This window comes from Ovis canadensis, chromosome 20 (assembly GCF_042477335.2).
Source record: "Ovis canadensis isolate MfBH-ARS-UI-01 breed Bighorn chromosome 20, ARS-UI_OviCan_v2, whole genome shotgun sequence".
Taxonomy (NCBI): Eukaryota; Metazoa; Chordata; class Mammalia; order Artiodactyla; family Bovidae; genus Ovis; species Ovis canadensis.
The window spans coordinates 44,554,874-44,573,054 of record NC_091264.1 but is presented as its reverse complement, the minus strand read 5'-3'; the positions used below and the strand labels follow the sequence as shown (position 1 = coordinate 44,573,054).

Genomic DNA, 18,181 nt, shown 5'->3' with positions numbered 1-18,181 from the left:
GAACCCCTCATGTAGTTCCGCCTGCTGAGCTTGAGCTCCTAAACTTTTCCTTCTCCTGACTGGAGCTCTTATTTCCAGGGAAACTAAAACAATGAGACACAGAGATGGGAAGGCAGAGATTTTAGGCCCCTTGATCTGATCTGCACGCTCAGGAGGAATTATGACGAATGGGTCTCTTCTGCTCTAGGAGTTAGTTATTGTGTGATGAGCAAAGAGAATGTAGCTAATAAAGTAAGGAATTTATAACAGCAGGAAAGAAGCAGAGTGTAATTCTACTTTGGATAAGTCAGTTTTTCTATTTGAGCATCAGTTCCTTCATCTGTTAAATTAATGATGGGTATTTGCCTTGGGCTAAATCCAGTGCTAGCTGTGACTGGACAAAGGCAGGAGGATCTGTGGGCAGGAAGTAGGAAACCTGTATAGCTGCCCTCAAGGGCTTTAGGAGCTCAGTAGCTGGGCCAGCAGTCATTGTTTTGGGCTCCTCCCTCTAGATTAGAGGCCTCTGAGAAGAGATCAGAAATCTGGGATAACAAAAAGCCTCTGTTTTCATGAATGCCCAGACTCCACCAGCAGCAAGAATTAAACCCTACTCAGACTTCAGTTTTAAGGAGGCGGAGGCAGCTATTTATGGCTGGGCCTGGTTAAAAAAACAGTAAGCACTGGAAAAGAAAGCTTTTGTTGTTCAGTCACTCAGTCGTGTCCAGCTGTTTGCGACCCCATGGACTGCAGCACGCCAGGCTTCCCTGTCCTTCACCATCTCCCAGAGTCTGCTTTAAAGAAGACTTTATCATTTCAATAAACGTGAGAGTTAGTAAAGCTGAGCTTTCAGTGCAAATCCTATGGGAGAAGGAAGATTGGGGAGAGTGGTAAAGACAAATCTGATCTTCTGCACCCAATCCAAATATTTTTCAGCATCTCTTTGTTAGTTATCTCCTTAGAGCACAGTTAGTTGCTAAACTCACCCTTTTAATCCCACGGCACTAGGAAACACATTAATCTTTGTTTTAGTCATTTTGCCTTCTAAGTCATCAGACAACAGTTTTACCAAATGTTTTGTTGCAACATGACAAGACTGCCAACTTTTCAGTCTGTAGTAACTGTTACCTTGCCCCTCTTCCTCTCTGAGAGGTAGGAAAATGGGATTGGATTGGGGACAAAAAATGTTTTTAATTAATATAAGAAGAGAATCATTGCACAGCCTAATGATGATATAGTGCCATAAATTTAAAAGTGTGATTAATTCAATCCTTTAAATCTGAGATCCAAATTAAAAAATTAATTTTTTAAATTTCAAAGAGGTAATATACAATATACAGATATTTCAAGAATAAGAACAATATGCATATTAAACATATTTCACCTATAGGGAGAAGCGAGAAGTTTGAGTATGAATATAAAACAAAAAGGGGGACCTTGCAAGAATAAATAATCATGAATTTAGGAGTATGATTAACTCAAACCTTAGCACTAGAGGCCCAGAAAGTAAATCCATACTGTAGATAAGAGGGAGAAAGTTATTGGTCAGCACCTCTGCCATGAGGTTTGTGGGAATTAGATATATGTTGTTTATGTGAGAAACTCAGCAATTCCAAGTGCTCAAGGCCTGTTACATAAACTCATCTATTCAAAATTTTGGCTGATACTATTGAGCAGTGGTTAGAAACTTCTGCTGAGTGGATGGGGGTTCTTAGGAGGGTTGAGCGGCAAAGCATTTTTATCCTTAGAGGAATGTGAGTCTCACTTCCATTATCCTTCTTGGGCCCTGGGGCTTTCAGGAGATTAACAGAAGTGTTTGCGACTTCCAGTGCATTTATAATCATTTCAAAATAAAAGAATTTTTAAGTTATTTACTTAAAAAAAAAAAAGTATTTAAAATGGCAGATTATCCTCCAGAAATTTTGTGGCTATTACTTTCTGCCCTCACCTGGAGTATACCAGACTGACACCTAGACTGGGTACCTCCATTCCTTTGAACTTAGGCCAATCTGATAAATGCAGAATGCAACTTTTCTTGTTTCTATCTCTTTGATTATTGGCAAGGGAGAACACTGTATCCTACCACAGATTCCATTTGGTTTACTGTCTGGTGCCCAAGTTTCTCTTGGGCTGCTTGGTTTTTTTTACTGACATAAGCATGTGAAAACATTTACTGTATAGTGAACATGTTAATGTGTAAAGATTTTTCCCTTCTTCAGGCTCAGTTTCCTTCTAACTCTCTTAGACAGATCACATGTGATCCATTCTTTGATTTTTTTTTAAGCCAAATAATAATATTAGGAATAGTATTTGGAACATCCATGTCATGCGTTTTCGCATTGACTTTACTGAGATGTCTGGGGGACTGCATCTGCACCTAGACATGGCTATCCACTCAGAAAAAAATAGACAATAGTCTTGAAAGAGTGTGGAGTGCTTGCCCTCACCTTTTCATAATTCTGCCAGAATTTATGTGAGTCCTAGGTCCTCATTGCACTAATGAGCGCTGAGTGCTCACGGGGGTGTGTGTAGGTGAGGATGTGGTTTGAATTCTATGTCCTCTTGCCCCACTCACACCCTAGAAATCCTTGCTGCCCTATGATTGGCCTACATAGGCTTGGGCTTGTCCCTGGCAGAGTATCAAAAGGTTACTGGGTGCCCAACAACCTCAGACTCTCAGACCAGTGATCGGAAGATACTATCATGACTGTACAGTTAAGGGCCTCTTGTCTTTTTCTCCTTCTCCTAGCTGGCTTTGTGCAAACAAATTACAGTCTAGAGAAGGTAAGTGACTTCCAGAGAGGGTGGGACAAGGTTCAAAGGTGGAGTCTTGGGTCCTGCTCCAAGATCCCACCCTCAGCCCTTCTTGTAAGGCTCTGACCTCTGCTTCCTCCCTCTAAACATTTCTTCACTTCTCCTCGAATCTTCTTCACTTCTATGGTGTTCCTTGAGCTGAATATGGGTAGGGACAAGAGAACCCTTTTACTGTGGTCCTTTCTCCTCTTCTTCTCCAGGTAGAGGTTGCCTGGACATCCTTCTAGCCACGCATCAGTATGCATCAGAGCTGGGTCTGAGGCATGAGCTGTAGTGGGCATCACAGTGAGTGGGGATTAGGGTTTGGAGGAAAGTTTGAGTTGAGTCATCTCAGACACAGCTAAGCAGGAAACATATGAAGAGGTGGAAAAATGAATGTGGAAGTTTTAGGGATGGATAAAATCAGAGTTATCAGAGAAACATAAAACATGGAAAAAAATAACTGGAGGCCAAAATAATTGGATCTGAAGTTAGAAGTCTTGAATTCTGGCCTCTAATTCATGGCTTATTGATACAATAAAAAAGTTGCCTTATTGATAAACATGTGTATGACAATGGCAGGGGCAGTTTAGGAAAGAACAACAATAAACTAGAAGAACCAGAAGCAAAAAGCAATCAAAAGGTAGGGGCAAGCAAACTCTCATTCACATAATGGGTTATCATTTTTGGCCTTAGACAAGTCACTTCACCTCCATTAATCTCTGCTTTCTCACCATAAATGTGTGTATAAGAGGATTTACCTACTTGTTCACCCAGTTATGGGGTGGGAGGGTGAGCAAAAATTATTGTGCATATGATGTGGTCTATAATTGCAACTCTAGTAAGATCTTCCTTCCTCTTGATTAGATAACCTCTTGAGTGATTTTCCTTATTTTTGAAAGTTGAGATAGTGTTTATGCTAACTGGTGCTGGCTACTTGGGTGTGGAGACCCTTGGCTGTAGAACTTGCTTAATAAAGGCCGAGTCTGGAGATATTTGAGACATATCACGCAGACCTAAATAAACGTGAAATAACAATGAATATCAGTAGTAAGCTGGACTGGACCTAGAGGAGTCTTCAAGATCAGAGTCTTAAGGCCATGCATTCTGGTACCCAACATGATTTTCAGGAATTTTCAGCACAGTAGCAAAGGCAGGAAAAAGGCAAATTCTTAAAAATGTTTAGCTGGGAACCAGGCATAATGGAGATAGGAATGGATACTCTGATATAATGTTCTCTTTATATATGTCTCAGTTTTGCTGGTGTGTATTTTTGCATGCATTTAGGGAAAGGTGCAAAAGCCTGCATAGAGAACATGCCTCTCTCCCCAGGAGTAAAAGCTAGGTAGCTAAGTGTGCTAGGGATACAATCAGTGGTAGAGTTTGGTTTGGTTTTGTGTTGGATCACTGCTTTAGGTGGGGCAGATGGTGTCTGATTAAAATCTATTATAGTCCTTGCATTTCCAGGGAGTCTAGATTAATCCTAGTTTAAGTCTGGACCTTTCTTATTAGATTATATTCTTCCCTCCTTTCTCTGGTCACAGTACCTCTCTGCCTTTTTCTGACTGGGTGGTTTGGATGTTAGCTTTCTTTTCATATTTTGGGATTTTACATTCCCTATATTCCAGAACCCATTTATAGCAGCTTCCCTGATATAGAGAAGGAAATCAGGATGTGCTGGTGAGCCCTGTGGAGTCAGCATATTTGGGGTACTGCATGGACCCTGCATGGATAAAGACAGAGGAGAGATAAGATGAGATCTGCCTGTAGAAGAATTTAACCTAAGGACAGGCAATGAAAATTTCATGCTGAACTCATTTCTATTATGTGGAACTTTGCTCAAATATGTTCCACAGATTGGATAAAGATTAAGGTAGATGGAGCTGGTGGTGAAGGTAGATATTAGATAGCTAGAGCATGATGCGTAAGGAGTTGGGCATGTGATAAGTTGGATGCTGCCAGACACAGTTTGGTGACCTACTTACAGATGGATTTTTGAGCTCTGACTCTCTTTTCCTGGCAGCTACAAAAAGTTAGAATTTCATAGTATTGGCTTATAAGACCATCATATGAGTAACCGTGCATTGAGAGAGAAAACTACTCAAGGTAGGAGTAATATTAGATTCTAGAATGTTAAACCTGGAAGCCTTTCAGGATCTAATAGGAATCTAGACAAATGTCTTCATTTTTACCAGTGGGGAAACTGAGGGCCAAGGATGAGAACTTCCCAGGATCACAAGGAAATCTAACAATAGAGCAAGCTTCTGATTCCCAGGTAGAGCTCTTTCCACTCCACCATGCTGATGAGTGGGGCAGGAAGTCAGAAGACCTCGGGAAAGTTAAAGAAGTAATAAGGCTATCCTGAAATACTTGGGAATTAAAAACCTTCTCTTCACTGTGGGAATCCAGGCAAGAATGCCTTCAACCAAGAGACAAGGGGTAGCTTCATTTTCAGAGAAGCAAGAAAGGCAGTATGCTTTTCAGTTTGACTCCACTTACTTCCAGGCCATCCCATTCCAGCTCATGAATCTCTGCTTTTTTCCATTTATCCAAGCAGTTCCTGGTATTTTACCTCTGCAAAGATAATAAAGAGACTTGACTGCCTGTTCCTCAAAAATACCATTGCCTTTCAAGTCACAAGACCTAGTTTCAGTCTTGTCATTGACACATTAGATGACTCCTATTTGTTTTCTGGATCTCAATTAATATATGTGTTGTTCTTTAAATGGTTTGAAAGATTATACTGACATTAGGAATTATTATTACTAAAATTATGATTTTTTAAAATCTTCCAGATGGATTGCTACAAAGATGTGAAAGGCACCATCTATGATTATGACGCTTTTACTCTTAATGGAAAGGAACACATTCAGTTCAAGCAGTATGCGGGCAAACATGTCCTTTTTGTCAATGTGGCCACCTATTGTGGTCTGACAGCTCAATATCCTGGTAAGAGTTCATAGCTAAATCTCCTTGGGACTAATTTTCCAGCTTGTTATATTTTAAGTCATATTGGTATTATATTCTAATTTTAATTCTATATATCCAAACAAATACTCACGATCGAGTGACTTTATTCCCTAATGTCAGGAGTCAGCAAACTATGGTCCACAGGGCAAATCCAGTCGGCCTAATTTTGTAAATAAAGTTTTATTGAACACAGCCATGACCATTCATTTGCAGATTGTCTATGGTTGATATTATACTGCAAGACAGAGTTGAGTAGTATGAGTGTTGGTGCCAGAGGTCATCTGAAATGACTAATCTAGACCTTCACAGAAAATGTTTGCTGACCCTTCCTACGTCCTGCGTCTGCTTTGCTCCTGAGATTTCCAAGAGAACCAATAATGTATTTGAGAGCAGCAGCCTCTCTGAAGATTCAAGTCTTCTTGGCAAATACAGGAGGTAGGAGTGATGATTTTGAGACTTTTCCAGGTAACTTACAAAGACAGGGAAAAGAAAAAATGGCTTTATCCCTGGAGCACATTTGACTGGAGTGAGGGCTGGAGAGGCGACCGTAAGAGAGGCGAACGCTTCCTCTCCAACCTCAACACCTCCTTTAGGTGTAGATTTCTCCCCTCTCTGTGCATTATTCAGGGTAGAGTGTTATCTTTCTCATATCTTAGGCCATTTTGATTAAAAGCCAATAAATAAAGAACAGGACTAATTTTTATCAGAAATAGATGCCTTTCTTATATTTGAACTAATAAGAACTTCATTTTTAGGTTTTTCATTATTATATTTTGAATAGGTACTGAACTATATTCACAAGGCTCAAAATTAAAGTAATAAAAAAGTATAGAGTAAAACGTCTTTTCATCTGTTTCCCTTCCCTTCTGATGATCAGTATTATCATGTTTACCAAATATATATGTATTCCTTTTTTTACTTTTCTACCAATTGATGACATATAATAAATGATGATGATGATAGTCAGTAATGTCTGACTCTTTTTGACTCACGGACTGTACCTGCCAGGCTCCCCTGTCCATGGGATTCTCTAGGCAAGAATACTGGAGTGGGTTGCCATTTCCTTCTCCAAACAAGTAATAAATACAACTTGCCAATTTGCTTTTTAAAATTAATAAGGTACCTTGGAGTTTGGATCATTTCCTCCTTCTGTTTTAAGATTGAATAATATTCTATTGGACCATACTTCATTTTGCCAGTTATAAGGATTTTAAAAATCAATTTATTCAGTTCCAACTCTTTATGTAATAGGTGCAAGAACTGGGGAATAGTTTCTCAAGAACTGGAAGACAGGTTTCCTAATTAATAGTCTGTTTCCTAGAGGAGTTATTATCTATAGTGACTAAAGACAAGAGGGGAGGATGTGAGGAAAAGTACTTAGGAACCATGTGGAAATAGGAAAGCAATCTTATATTGCAGAGAACAAAAATGAAAGGACTTAGAGGAGATATCAGTTGACACTGTTGCCTGAGCAGACTGTTCAGTTAGGGAGTGGTTAGTGTTTGTTATGGAACTGAAGATGTTTGGCTCACAAAGGGTGAAAAGATAATTATAAAAGTCCGGGGAAACAAACTGAAAAGCTTGAGGAAGAAGGCAATTAGAAGCTTGTGTTTTGGTATATCAGTGAGGGTTTTTAGGTAGAATGCGTCTTTAACATGCTGAAGATTGTTAAAGAACACCAGAAAGCTCAACTTGAAATTTCTCTGCTTCTTTTTGCCCCTGTCAGATTTACCCCCACTCCACCCAGGGTGAACTAGCCTGTGAAGAGGAGAGAAGTCCATTCTCATTGTGCATGTCCCTTCCTTTAAAAAAAAAAAAGATTCAATCTACCAATTAACCAATCAGGGAAGGCAAAATGATAGTCAGTGATGTTTAAATGTGGTTTTGTTTAAAATTAAAATGAAATTAAAATTTTTGTTTTTAAATTGTGGTACAAAAAGACAAAATATAAAATTTACCATCTTAACCATCTTTTAAGAAGACTGTTCAGCAGTGTTAAAAATATTCATTGTTGTAAAACAAATCTCTAGAACTTTTCTGTCTTGCAAAACTGAAACTCTGTATCCATTAAATAACAGCTCGCCTTTCTCCCAGGCCCTGGTAACCACTATTCTACCTTGTTTCTGTAAATTTGACTACTTTAGATACCACATGTATTTATCTTACCTACAGTGTTTGTCTTTTCATGACTAGTTTATTTTACTTAGCATAAAGATTCATTCATGTTGTAACATGTGACAAAACTTCCTTCCATTTTAAAACTGAATAATATTCCATTGTATATGGATATACCACATTTTGTTTATGCATTCATCCATCAATGGACATTTGGGTTACTTCCACCTCTTGATTTTTATGTATAGTGCTCCTGTGAACATGGATGTGCAAATATCTCTCTGAGACTGTTTTTCAATTCTTATGCATATATGCCCAGAATTGGGACTGCTGCTTTATGGTAGTTCTATTTTTAATTGTTTAAGAAACCTCCATATTATTTTCCATAACAGTTATACCATTTTACAATCCCACCAGCAGTGATCTGGTGAGCTTTAGAATAGTAAAGATGACTGGGGAGCCACCTCAGAATAATGTAAGCAGAAGAACTTCTGGAAAGGAATCTGGGCATCCTTATTTTTAAGAAAAGGTCCCATCTGGTTCTGATGTGCTGCAGATTTGGGAAATACTGCATTATAACAAAGGGCTTTTGTATACATGTCTGGAGATCTAGTATCTCATTTCAGCCCTGCCATGAACAGTCTTTCTGACTTAGATATTTTTCCCCTTTTCCTGGACCTCTGTTTTTCCCTCTGTAAAATGGGTATTTCCAAGGATCACTGTCTATATACACAAGGCAGGCTCTCTGGCCAGGCCACCATATTGTCCATTCTCTACACATAGAACTGAATGCACTACAGGAGGAGCTGAAGCCCTTTGGCCTAGTTGTGTTGGGATTTCCGTGTAACCAATTCGGAAAGCAAGAACCAGGAGAAAACTCAGAAATCCTTCCAGGACTGAAGTAAGTGCGTACTTAAAACCCTATAGAGATCTGTCTGTGTCTACCTTTTTTCCATTTCCAGAGGCACTTCCATGTTGGGGACTTCCAGGATGGGCAGTGGGTTAATGGGCTTGGGGTACCTACTAACTGATTTTAAATTTGGCCTTCACTGATGTGAGTCTGGCTGTGTCAGAGATGCTTTCCCCTTCCCTGGGAAGTGAGACATGGATGGATGGTGGAGGAATGCGAGTACAGAAATAGCTCCTGGTGTTGCTGGTACAGAAACAATACAGATGGGAGACAGTGACAGCATGTGGAATAGAGAAAAATCAAGTGTCAGGGAGCCCAAAGTTTACCAACTGCCTTACTTCCCCTTCTCAGCCCTGTTTTCTATATCTCCATATCTGATTCCCCTTTTTCGTAACCTCAAATCCTGGTACCCTATTATAATTTTCTCTCTTATATTCTGGAGCTTCCTGGGAACATTATGGTTCATTGCAGGTACGTCCGTCCAGGAGGAGGATACGTACCTAATTTCCAGTTGTTTGAGAAAGGGGATGTGAATGGTGAAACAGAGCAGAAAGTCTTCACCTTCTTAAAGGTGAGTTAATTACTGACCTAAGCTGCTTCTTCCTTAATATTCCTAATGTAGAGTCGGTGTGGTAGAAACGGACGCAAGGGCTCCTGCCTGGAGGAGGGGTTGGACTCTTTGGAAGAGATCTCCTTATAAGCATAGGGACTAGGGTTAAATTTGTTAGTATCTGTGATGCTCTGGCTTTGTGGTACAAAGCATTGTGTAGAATGCCACCTTTCACTGGGACCATTCTCTTTTGTTCATTGACATTCATTCATTCAAGGAACATTTGTTGAGTGTCTGCTATCTATAAGGCAGTTTGCTAAACAATAAGGGTATAAAAATAAACAGACGCTGTCCCTGTTCCTTGATGAGTTCATACTGGAGAAGACCAAAAAAAAAAAAAAATTGGCAGATGTAATACAATGCAATAAGTGCCTTTTATGAAACACTGGCTCTTAGACACAGAGAACGTGAGAGCTGAGAAGGGCCCTTAAAGATGATCAGAGTTCAGTGTCCTTAAATGCGGAACTGTGGGCCAAGGTTGACCCATGTTGAGATTTTTATATATACTCAGTAAACTGAAAAAACAGGGCAATGTTAGGAGGGTTTCATAAACATCAACTGATTTATAGAGCTGCCCATTATTCTAAGATTAAGACACATATGTAATTTATTCTTATAATTATCTCTTTAAAACTAAATGAAGTAATGGTGTTTTAAAATTTTTCTCTTATTTTTCAAAACAAAACACTGGAACTCCATATTGGCCCCCAAAAGGTATTTTCAAAAGATGACTGGCCCATGGAGCATCAAGATCTAGGAAACCACATTCTAATCTGTTCCCTTTGTAGAAAAGGGAATTGAAAGCTAGAGAGCTGACATATCTCATTCATAGGAACAGGATTTTGTGATGGGGTCACAGGGAGAGATAGAAAGAGGAAATAGACTTTTGCTATAATATCTACAACTTTCTTGGTAGTTAGCATGGTTGTGATTCAGAGAATATATTAAGAATCATAGGAAATGAACATATCTCAACATAAGAAGAAGTGGAGTATCTGTGGGTGAAAATAGCCTGGATCATCCATGAGCAGAAATGATTCCATCATTTCTTTTTTCCATCTCTCTGCTGCAGCAATCCTGTCCTCACCCTTCTGAGTTTATGGGCTCAATCAAACATATATCCTGGGAACCCATCATGGTCCGTGACATCCGCTGGAATTTTGAAAAGTTCCTAGTGGGACCTGATGGCGTCCCTGTCATGCGCTGGTTTCATCGGACTCCAGTCAGTACAGTCAAGGCAGATATTCTGGCATACATGAAACAGTTCCAGACCAAATAAGAAGATCAAGTTGGGGGCAGGAGCCATCCTGCTTCTTTACCTGAAGACCTGTTTAAAAATCTTTTCTCTACATTCTCTTTGCTCAGTCGTGTCCAACTCTTAGCGACCCCATGGACTACAGCCTACCAGGCTCCTCTATCCATGGGATTTTCCAGGCAAGAGTACTGGAGTGAGGTGCCATTGCCTTCTCCAATTCATCCATGAGGATAGATCAATTTGCCATGATATCCTGAAAAAGCATGTTCCTACACATTCTGAGTCTTCCTTCTCTCTCTACCCTAAATGTGTAGAATTGACAATGCGGTGAATAGCCATACAATTTAAGTTCTACTTCATAACATTTGTCTTCCCCTAGGAGAAACATGTAAAGTCAATTTCCAAATATTTTCAGATCAGTCTTTTTCCATGACACCCCACCCATCCCTGCCTCCACTGATCTGTCACTCTTTTGTAGGAGCCCTAGATAGAGTGGGAGCAAGAAATTGCCTCACATGAAGGGAAGAGTATCTCCATGATGGTGGCAGTCAGAGCCTCTTTTTAATTCAGACCCTACAAAAACTTTCCTCTGTCTGATCTTTAGTGTATTCAGAGTATGACACTTGGTCAGAGCATCCTTTGAAAGATAGGCTTTCCCTTCTCAACCCTAGAACCCTTAGCTTCAGAACCAGCCCTGCAACTATCTCCAATAAAATGTTTCCTACAGCATCTGGAATCACTGTGGTGGTTTTCAAATCCTATCCAGAGCTCAAACTCATTTTCTCTCTCTCTCTTCTTCCTCACTGTGACTGTCACAGATGGTGTATTGACTAAATACCTGGACCCTTTGGATAGAAGATTTACCTTCCTAGATCCTTGGAAGGTTGTTACCTGATGACTCTCAACTGTCATCCCTTTTTAGGAATTGTCTCAGGTCAAGGTCACATTTCATTTCCAAGGGCAGCCTATATCTAATTATTGGTCTATGAGAGGTATAACAACCAAGATCTGACTTCTCAACTTGGGACACATCTAAAGGGCCATTCCAGTGGTGGAGACCCCCAGGAATAGGCAAATGCCCTTCTGCGCTTGCACTGCAGCCCAGTTTGTTCCTCTGACAGATTTTGATTCTTCATTGCTTCTCAGGTGTTCACCCTGAGATAGTGCCCCAGTAAAGTTTCTGAATGCAAATCCCCATTTTGGAGTCTTTCCAGGGAACACAAAATACAGTAGTTGGTAAAGCATCTGAGAAAGAAAATGCCAAGATGAGTTTTTTGGTTGTTTGTTTGTTTGTTTGTTAGCAACACCCATGCAGCAAGTGGGGATATTAATTCCCTGACCAGGGATGGAAGCCATACCCTTGAAGTGAAAGTGCAGTGTCTTAACCACTGGACTCCAGGGAAGTCCCTAAAATGATATTTTTGAAGCTGGATTATCCATCTGGTTGGCAGTAAAGGGATTAGTGGAACACAGCCACTAGCACAATGTAGCAATTTTTAAAACTTTCACCCAACTTGAACTGAGATGCTATACCAATGGATATGCAAAAGCAGATGTGATGTATCAGGTGCTTGATAAATATGGGAGAGATGGTAATAATAATGTAATAGAATTCTTCAGTAGAAGAAATTGATGCCTTGGAGAGAGATGATTAAATGCTGAGGATGATATCTCATCAAATAAAGTGAAAGTCACTCAGTTGTGTCCAACTGTCTGGGACCGAGGTCAGAATACTGGAGTGGGTAGCCTTTTCCTTCTCCAGGGGAATCTTCCCAACCCAGGGATTGAACCCAGGTCTCCCACATTGCAGGCAGATTCTTTTACCAGCTGAGTCACAAAGGAAGCCAAGTAGAGGCTAATATGAAAGCCAGAGTCTCCATAGGAGGGTATAAAAAAACTCTCATATCCTGCAACTCAAGGGCAAAAAAAGCTAAGGTTCAGCTCCAAGATTTAATCACAGGAATAGTAGGACTCCAAAGTATGTTAAATTCCCAAACCAGATTATCTTCTGTGCCTAGGTCATGGCCTCAATTGGAAAAGAACAGAATATTGAGACATTGGATGGAGACATCTGGTGGGATGCATTGTTGTTGCTGTTGAGTCGCTAAGTCATGTCTGACTCTGCGACCCCATGGACTGTAGCCTGCTAGGCTCTTCGGTCTATGGGACTTCCCAGGCAAGAATACTGGAGTGGGCTGCCATTTTCTTCTCCAAGGGATACATTAGAACATCTAAATCTCCAGATTTCCCAAGATCCTTTCAGCTTTTTAGAAGTAGCCCAATCCTCCTTACCAAGGGTTAGTTAGTCCCTCTTCCTTGAAGACAATGCAGAGATCTCTCCTCTGCCAAACACGTACCTCTGCCACACATTCGGCATCCTTCCATACACAACTAAATTCTAAGTGTTCTGGATCAAGGAGAGTAGAATGCAAAGTTAGTTGATGTAGAATACACTGATACTAGAGCATTCTCCCAAAGTACAGAATTTTTATACACTGGCAAGAACTCAATGTACTGTTAGGATTCTCCTGCTTAAAACAGCAAAAGCTCTCACTAAATGTGCTAAGAATGCCAGGACTCTTGACATTGATGGCAGAAGGAGGGATCACAAATTCAAAGAAGTGGACATGCTAGAGTGGATTTACCATGTAATATTGGAAAACCCACTGGATGAATTGGTAACAGGAGAGCCAAAGGATATTCTGTTGAGGGTGGGGGGAGGCATGTGATGGGACAGGTACACTACCATTACTAAGAAGCTCCATGGTGACTGTCCTCTATTGGACTTGTGCTGGTGATAAGAGATTCTGCTACAGAAGTGGCTTCACTGACAGCAATGGGAATTATAGGATCTTGAAGCAATTCAGGCCAGAAATAGCAGCACTGAGCTGGTCAGAACCTGGTCAGTGTATGCATGTACATGCGCCGGGTGTGGTGGGCAAAATTCATGTAATGAAAGACAATTTCAGAGAGGTAGCCACCTTTGTAGATTGTTGAGACAGTTAATAAAATACAGCATCCCTAGAAACAAAATAGATGGGCAGCCAACAAGCATATCACTGTCTACACAGAAGAAATCAAGGATAATCAGAAGACTGAGGGTAGCTGCCCCAGTTAAAAATACAATCACAATACCTTGCCCAGTTTCTGATCATAAACCAGTTTTCAGATCTGACATCTTGGATTAAAGGGAGAAGCCAATTCCTGATGACCCTGCAGAGTCACTGAAAATATGTAGAATATAATTCCCCCATTTCTTTCCTAAATGGACTTGCTAAAGAGAAAACCCCCCAAATCTCAAGGACTGTTGGAAACAAGGTCCAAGTGAATATTTATACGGAAAGACCCAAAGTGTCATCACGGCCCCTCTGTTAAAATGGAGGTAATGGGGGTCGGGTAACAAGTGAAGTTGTGGCTCACGTCTGGTTCACAGTGTGTCAGGATCCATACGGTGGGAGTTTCTTTTGTCCCAAAATGTATAACTAGAATGAAAAATCTTGAAATGAACCACAAATATAAACAATATATTTCTCTGAGTGTGAGACTTCAGAAAATTTTCAAGTTACCACCTTTTTGTTTTTCTGCATTTCCTTAGTCTGTATTGCATTTAATATAGTTTATTTAAACTTAGTACATTTAAAACAGTGCTTTTTCTAAAGGAAATATTAGCTCTCCGAATGTTTCAGGATAGCAAAGTATTTTAACATTCTTAAGTTAAAAAACAGTGACTGGGTCGGTGTGGGACGGGTGGCATCTGAAGCAGAGGGAAAGTCGGCCGAGCGGAGGGCAGAGCCGAGGCAGAGGTGATGCAAGAAAGTAGACCGCTGAGATGATAAGTCCCCGGGAATTTGGAGCAACGAAAATGCACTGTGGTCACACAGACGGAGTACACACTCCTAAGTGGAAAGCTTCCTGCCTTTGTGGAACCAATGTAATTTTTTTCCCACATTCAAATGCTTTCAAATAAGTTTGAACTTAGAGAAGCCGTGGGAATATGAGCGGAAAATCAAGATGGAGATGACTGCGACGCTCAACCGAGGCTGCTTCTCTGTACTGTGGGGGAAACGGCGGCAGATTGGCTGATACCAACTGATCAAAGACTGCTGCTGTGAATTGCATATCAGATTCAAAGAGAAAACCCCGTATCAGAAGGCGCCATTTTATTCATAATATTGACTACCTTAAACAAGTCTTCATCTGTGAAAGTATATTCACTTACACCTCCCCAAACCCCTACCTAGTGGAGCTCCAGTGGCGCAATCGGTTAGCGCGCGGTACTTATAAGACAGTACACTTGTGAGCAATGCCGAGGTTGTGAGTTCGAGCCTCACCTGGAGCAAATTTTACTACTTTCTAGCCGTATGAGACAGGTTAAATTTGAGGTCCCCACAAAGAGATCAACGGTTGGGCTTGACATTCTAGAGCTTGGTTGTAGGTTGTCTTAAAATTCTGTTTACAGTCGTGCATGGTTTAAGTACCATCCCGCTGATTTCGGTGTCTTCCTTCTTCCGACACGTTGGCAATTTAACTTTTGTCTCTTGCCAAGACTGTTTCACAGTAATAAACTACGTCTGATTTGTCAGTTATGTGAAATGTGGACGATCTTGGTTTTTAAACGTATCTCAGTAGAAATTTTCCTGTATTTGAACCTGGTTTCCTCAGTTTCTCCACTCATCGGGGCTTCCTCTAAGGTGCTTATTACTCTTTATAAGTCCATGCTGCCTGTAGATATATCAGACACTCAGGAACTCAGCCTCAGAAAAGGAGTTGAACCAGGAGTCTGTGTGTGGGTCACTTAATCTCACCCTCTCGATCTTAAACATTATCAGATTCATCCTGAGACAAGGACATGGAGTTCTCTGGCTTTACAAAAATTTGTAATTGTACATGTTTAAATGCTCAGCACTATCAGTGCTTTTTCAGCTGCTGCTACATTTTGGAGCGCTTACATTATCCCTGGCCCCACCCTGAGCTGCCCACCAGGTAAAGAAAGTGAAGTCGCTCAGTCGTGTCCGACTCTTTGCGACCCCATGGACTGTAACCCACCAGATTCCTCTGTCCATGTGATTTTCCAAGCAAGATACTGGAGTGAGTTGCCATTTCCTTCTCCAAAGGTAGGTTCAAAACAAGGTTCACAGACCAATTCAGATTAACACTGGTAAAGAAGTGGTAATGGATAATTTACTTACCAAGATATATCAATAGTGGCTATTCACAGTGTTGTTTTTAGTGTTAAATGAGATAACAAAACATTGTTCGATTGATTGATTGTTGTTGTTCAGTCACCAAGTCCTGTCACAAATTCCCACTATGCATGTCCCTTTGGAATGTGATCATGCAGCAGCTACCATAAAGAGGTGGAGTCTATTTCCCTCCTTGTATGTGAGCTGACCTTGTGATTTGGCCAATAGAATGCTGTCCTAATGATGTTGTGGGAGTTTCAATATTAGGGTTCAAGAGCCTTATAACTTCTCCTCTTGCCATCTTGGGACCCTGAGACATCATGTGAAGAAATCCTACCTAACTTCCTGAAGAACTGAAGATCATGTGAAGAGAGAGTCTCAGTCATCCCAGCCATTCCACAGGACACCCCAGACAGTGAGTGGGAACATTTTGGACCATCTAGTCCCAGTCAGGCTGCCAGAAAACTGCAATCAATGAGTGACCACAAGCAAAACCAGCAAAAGAATCGCCTAGTTGAGCACAGCCCAATAACTGACCTGCCGAATTGGAAAACTAAGTGTTGTTTTAAGTCACCCACAAAATGTGGGTGAGGTTTGTTACAAAGATGTAGATGACTGACATAAGCATTTAGCATGGAATTAGAATCCATAACAAGCAGATTGATTTAGTGAGTAAAATTACCCATAAAGAAAAGCCCAAGTCTAGACATCTTAACTGCTAAATTCTGCCATTTTTAAAAAATTGATATTATTTCTTTACAAACTCTTATAAAAATTGGAAAAGGAAGCCATTATTACCTTGATGCTAAAGTCACACAAAGACATCATGAGATAAGAAAACTACAGACCAATATCTCTCATAAACATGGACATAAAAATTCTCAACAAAATACTAACAAACAAAATCCAGCAACAGATGAGCATATTACAAAAAGGCCTGAGGAAACGTTTGAGGATGGTGTCTGTGTTCATTATCTCTTTTGTAGTGATGGTTTCATGAGTTATACATATGTCAAACTATAAGTTTAAATACATGCAGTTTAAGAAAATTTTGCCTCGATAAAGCTGTTAAAGAAGTACACTCACGGGAAAAAAATCATTACAGCATTCGGCATGAGTAGTTGTGGATTTTTTTTTTCTCTCTCTCTTTCCTATACTGTGGAAGAGCTGTGTCTGGTTAGATTTATTTCTTCTTTTAATGTTTTAAAGAAGTTCGTAGCAAACGGAAGGACATGTAATTTTCTCAGTAGGAAGACTTGACAACTAATTCAAAATATTTCATAGTTTAAGACCATTCAAAATTTCAATTTCTGCTTGAATCTAACTTGAGCCGTCATATTGTTATATGAATGTGTCCATTACGCCTAAATATTCAAATGTATTTGACCACGTTCTTTCCACTTGTGCAGAAGCTCCCTCTTCATTATAATTTGCCTGACTGGTCTCTTCTCATGGTTCCAGGTTTTTGTTTTAACCCTGGCTCCTCAGATCCTGCTTAACGTTCAACTGATTCATCCTGCAACGTGTGGGAGAACCCACAGCTGGTCTCTGAGAACCCACCGAAAGACGGCGCTCCTCTCAGGTGGCATCCACGTGAATCAGGAGCCAGCTGCTTAAAATGTGGCAAGTTTTCCTGTCGAAAGGGGGCGCCATTTAAACTGACTTCCAAAAAGCAAATCAACATTTTCAGCGTCAAAGTACAGAGCGGCACCTGAAAACCAACGGAAGAGTCGTACGCTAAAATAAGATACGTCCAGACACTATCGGATGGGAAGAGCAGAATTCCTTGACATTCGTGCCTTGTGGCACCCACCTCACTCACTGGGTCCACCCAAACTCCTGGAGGAGGCTCCAAAAGGCCAAGGCTGGCGCTTTTCGCAACCCCAACACCTGCGTACCTGCCTGACCAAGGACTCCTACAGTACAAAGAGAAGGCTGGCGCCGACCCCACTTACTGAATCACCTATAACCAAAGGGAGATTCTGGGACGGTGATATCTGGGTAAAGGTAGCCGGAGTGTGAAAAATGAAACAACCACGAAGGGATTCGAACCCTCAATCTTCTGATCCGAAGTCAGACGCCTTATCCATTAGGCCACGTGGTCCTTCGCTCATAAGGTGAAAGAAAAATTTACAAGTATTGAGAATCTGGGCTATTCTTGTTAACTGCAACTCATGAAAAATACCTTTCCCATCAATTTTACTTAAAAGGTGGTGTCTTTGGTACAAAACCCAAGTAACTTCTTTTAAGAAGTTATGGTTAGAGACTAGGGCAAAATGGAAATTCTGCTTTTCTCCAAACTCCTACCCTTAGCCTGACACCAAATTTCTTTTCTTGACAAAATTTTACACTTGCATTGTAATGGCTCT

General features: G+C 40.6%; 1 protein-coding gene and 2 non-coding genes across 3 annotated transcripts; 2 read left to right on the top strand and 1 right to left on the bottom strand.

The window, feature by feature from the left end:
* The first annotated feature begins 2,679 nt into the window (after window positions 1–2,679).
* GPX5 (glutathione peroxidase 5) lies at window positions 2,680–11,342 on the top strand. The gene is made up of 5 exons (XM_069563751.1): window positions 2,680–2,760; window positions 5,565–5,718; window positions 8,638–8,755; window positions 9,236–9,335; window positions 10,447–11,342. The coding sequence occupies exons 1-5, from the start codon at window positions 2,680–2,682 to the stop codon at window positions 10,651–10,653; spliced, it is 660 nt and encodes a 219-aa protein (XP_069419852.1). The 3' UTR covers window positions 10,654–11,342.
* Window positions 11,343–14,874: 3,532 nt separating this feature from the next.
* On the top strand, window positions 14,875–14,968 carry TRNAI-UAU (transfer RNA isoleucine (anticodon UAU)). Its single transcript has 2 exons — window positions 14,875–14,912; window positions 14,933–14,968. It is a non-coding gene; the product is annotated as a tRNA-Ile (tRNA).
* Window positions 14,969–17,843: 2,875 nt separating this feature from the next.
* On the bottom strand, window positions 17,844–17,916 carry TRNAR-UCG (transfer RNA arginine (anticodon UCG)). Its single transcript has one exon. It is a non-coding gene; the product is annotated as a tRNA-Arg (tRNA).
* Window positions 17,917–18,181: the final 265 nt, after the last annotated feature.